Source organism: Austrofundulus limnaeus, unplaced genomic scaffold (assembly GCF_001266775.1).
Source record: "Austrofundulus limnaeus strain Quisiro unplaced genomic scaffold, Austrofundulus_limnaeus-1.0 Scaffold419, whole genome shotgun sequence".
Classification (NCBI taxonomy): domain Eukaryota; kingdom Metazoa; phylum Chordata; class Actinopteri; order Cyprinodontiformes; family Rivulidae; genus Austrofundulus; species Austrofundulus limnaeus.
The window spans coordinates 168,248-170,720 of record NW_013952821.1 but is presented as its reverse complement, the minus strand read 5'-3'; the positions used below and the strand labels follow the sequence as shown (position 1 = coordinate 170,720).

Genomic DNA, 2,473 nt, shown 5'->3' with positions numbered 1-2,473 from the left:
GAAAAATGGTGACGTGTTCAATACTTATTTTACCCGCTGTATATAAACTGAAACAGCTGGACTAGTGCATCCTAAATTCAACATGAATTAATTTCAATGTGATACAGTCATTTCAGCATTTTTGAAGTCACCTCCTAATAAATGTCCTTACAGAAAATCTAACTGCTCATTTTAAATCAATACTTTTACTTTTAATACTTAAGTACAAAAAAATATCAGATACTTTAATACTTTACTCATTCCTAAAAGGGACGTTAACTTTTATCAAAGTCATTTTTTGTAAGATACTTGTACTTTTACTCAATTATCACTTTGTGGCACTTTATACAACACTACATTTTTCCCATACAAAGAATTTGAGCCACTGTTTACCTGTGGTTACTATAGCGACGGACCGTGAACTTAGGTGGCTGATCGTTTTCCTGTCGTAAAATAAAATAAAAAATACTGTTTGCAAAGATTTTTACAAAATGGGGGGCGTAAGGGGCCGAAGCAGGTCCACGAATCCAGGCTGACGGGAATGTATTGGTCAGCTGCACTGGGCAGCGATCGGTTCGGCTCAGGCCTGGTTCATAACGGGACCTCCAGTCATAGCGTTTAGAGAGCGGAGCCACCGTGATGATGATGAACGAGCTGGATTATCTTCATCAAAACAACATAGAAATGCTGTCTTTACAAGACAGACCCGAGATGAAACGTCTCGGTGTCCATCAGCCACAGAGTTCTGCGGTTTCGACCCAGGCAGCTGGTAAGAAGAACCTCGGATTTGACGAGCAGAAAGCGGCTAACTGTTAGCTTAGCCTGAAGTAGCGGTAGCTGAAAAACATCCCTGAGGTTAAAACGAAGCATCTGAACTGAAGTATAAAATTAATTCTGTTGTGTTGTAGACTTAACTGAGCTAATGGGATATAATAACTCCCATGGTGCGAACAAATGACACGTGGAGCGTTCATCTAGAGTATTAAAACCTCAATATGCCAGATTTATTTATTTATTTGAAGGACATAATCGGGGAGTCGAGAAAAGAGGGTCTTTTCAGACGTGGCAGATTAAATGTTTCATAATTATAAATTAAGCATCAGAATGTCCTGCTAAAATAAACAGTTTTACTACAATTGTGTGTAGAAAAGATCAATCCTGTTTTACTTATTTCATAAGAATAGGAGAAATAACACCCTGCTGATTAAATTAATGAAATGTCTGTGAATGTTGGATCCTATAAAAACAATGTTTTGTCAGTTTGCTGATCTTACAGAAAAAACAACAACCTCAGAAAACCAAGACCGCTGTTGATGCTAATTTATGAACTTTTGTAAGGTCAGAAATTTGTGTTTCTTCACACCACAGTCAGACAGATCAGTGTGTTTGCTGAAGCTCGTCTGAAACTGGGTCATGAAGCAGGACCATGAACCCACAAGAACATCTCCAGCAGTGGGGGTGCAATAAGTCAAATGTGAGGCCATGTGCCTGACAGCTGAGGCTCGGGCCAAACTGGGTCACGATGCAACAGGACAATGATCCCAAACACAGCAGCTGATCTACAACAGAGCAGGTCGAACAGAAAAGAATCAGGGTGTCGCAGCGRTCCTGTCAAAGTCCAGAACCTGTGTCATCTGGAGTAATGCATCGTGTGCTGCTACTCACCTGAAGCTGGATTTAAYACGTTTAAAGCCTGATCTGATTACAACATAAGATTAGTTTTATTGAACTACAGCAGAACTTTAGAAAGTACGGATGTATATCAATGGTTAAATGCACCACATTTTAATTTTCTACTAGTGCAGTTCAAACACATTTCACTTTTGATGTGGCTCATTGTGTCATAGGCGGTTATTCAAACAAGAGACATGTTTCTGAAGCAGTTTAGTCACTTGAAATGTGGGACCTAAATCGTACTGCCGTGTTGTTTTTAGAGAGAAGAGGTTTCCTCCTGCAGCCCTTCTAAACAAGTCATAACCTTTGACCTTTAACTTGCTAACCAGTAGTGGGCAGCACTAATCTAAATATTAGTTGCACTAGCCCTAAAGCACTAATTCCAAAGCACTAACCCACTGAAAAAAATTAGCAAAAGCTATTTCTAAAGCACTAATATAATCCAGTTGACACACGAAACGTTCTTCAGCGTCAACATGAGACAATATTTACTGTGTGCAGAATGTTGTCACTTAGTGCTCTTGGTGGGGAAAATGGGAGTCACCTGCAGGCCACATTTGGCCCGCGGGCCTTGAGTTTGACACATGTGACCTTGTAGATAAGTGACATGCAGAGGTGTCAAAAGTATTCACATTCATTACTTAAGTAGAAGTATAGATACTAGGGTTTAAAAATACTTTTTTGGAAGTAGAAGCATCAACTCAAGCTTTTTACTTAAGTAAGTCTAAATATACTGGTTTTAAAACTACTTAAAGTACAAAAGTAAAAGTAAAGAACACCTTTAAAAAGCCATTAAGGATACGAACTTAGGCTGTGCCAC

General features: G+C 39.2%; 1 protein-coding gene across 1 annotated transcript in view; it reads left to right on the top strand.

Annotated features, from left to right (window-relative positions):
* The first annotated feature begins 441 nt into the window (after positions 1-441).
* Positions 442-2,473, top strand: part of LOC106529034 (gastrula zinc finger protein XlCGF57.1) — a 5,268-nt gene continuing 3,236 nt past the window's right edge. The window contains exon 1 of the mRNA XM_014024365.1: positions 442-748. Within this exon, the coding sequence (XP_013879819.1) occupies positions 619-748 (130 nt within the window). The 5' untranslated portion in view covers positions 442-618. The remainder of the gene's footprint in view (positions 749-2,473) is intronic.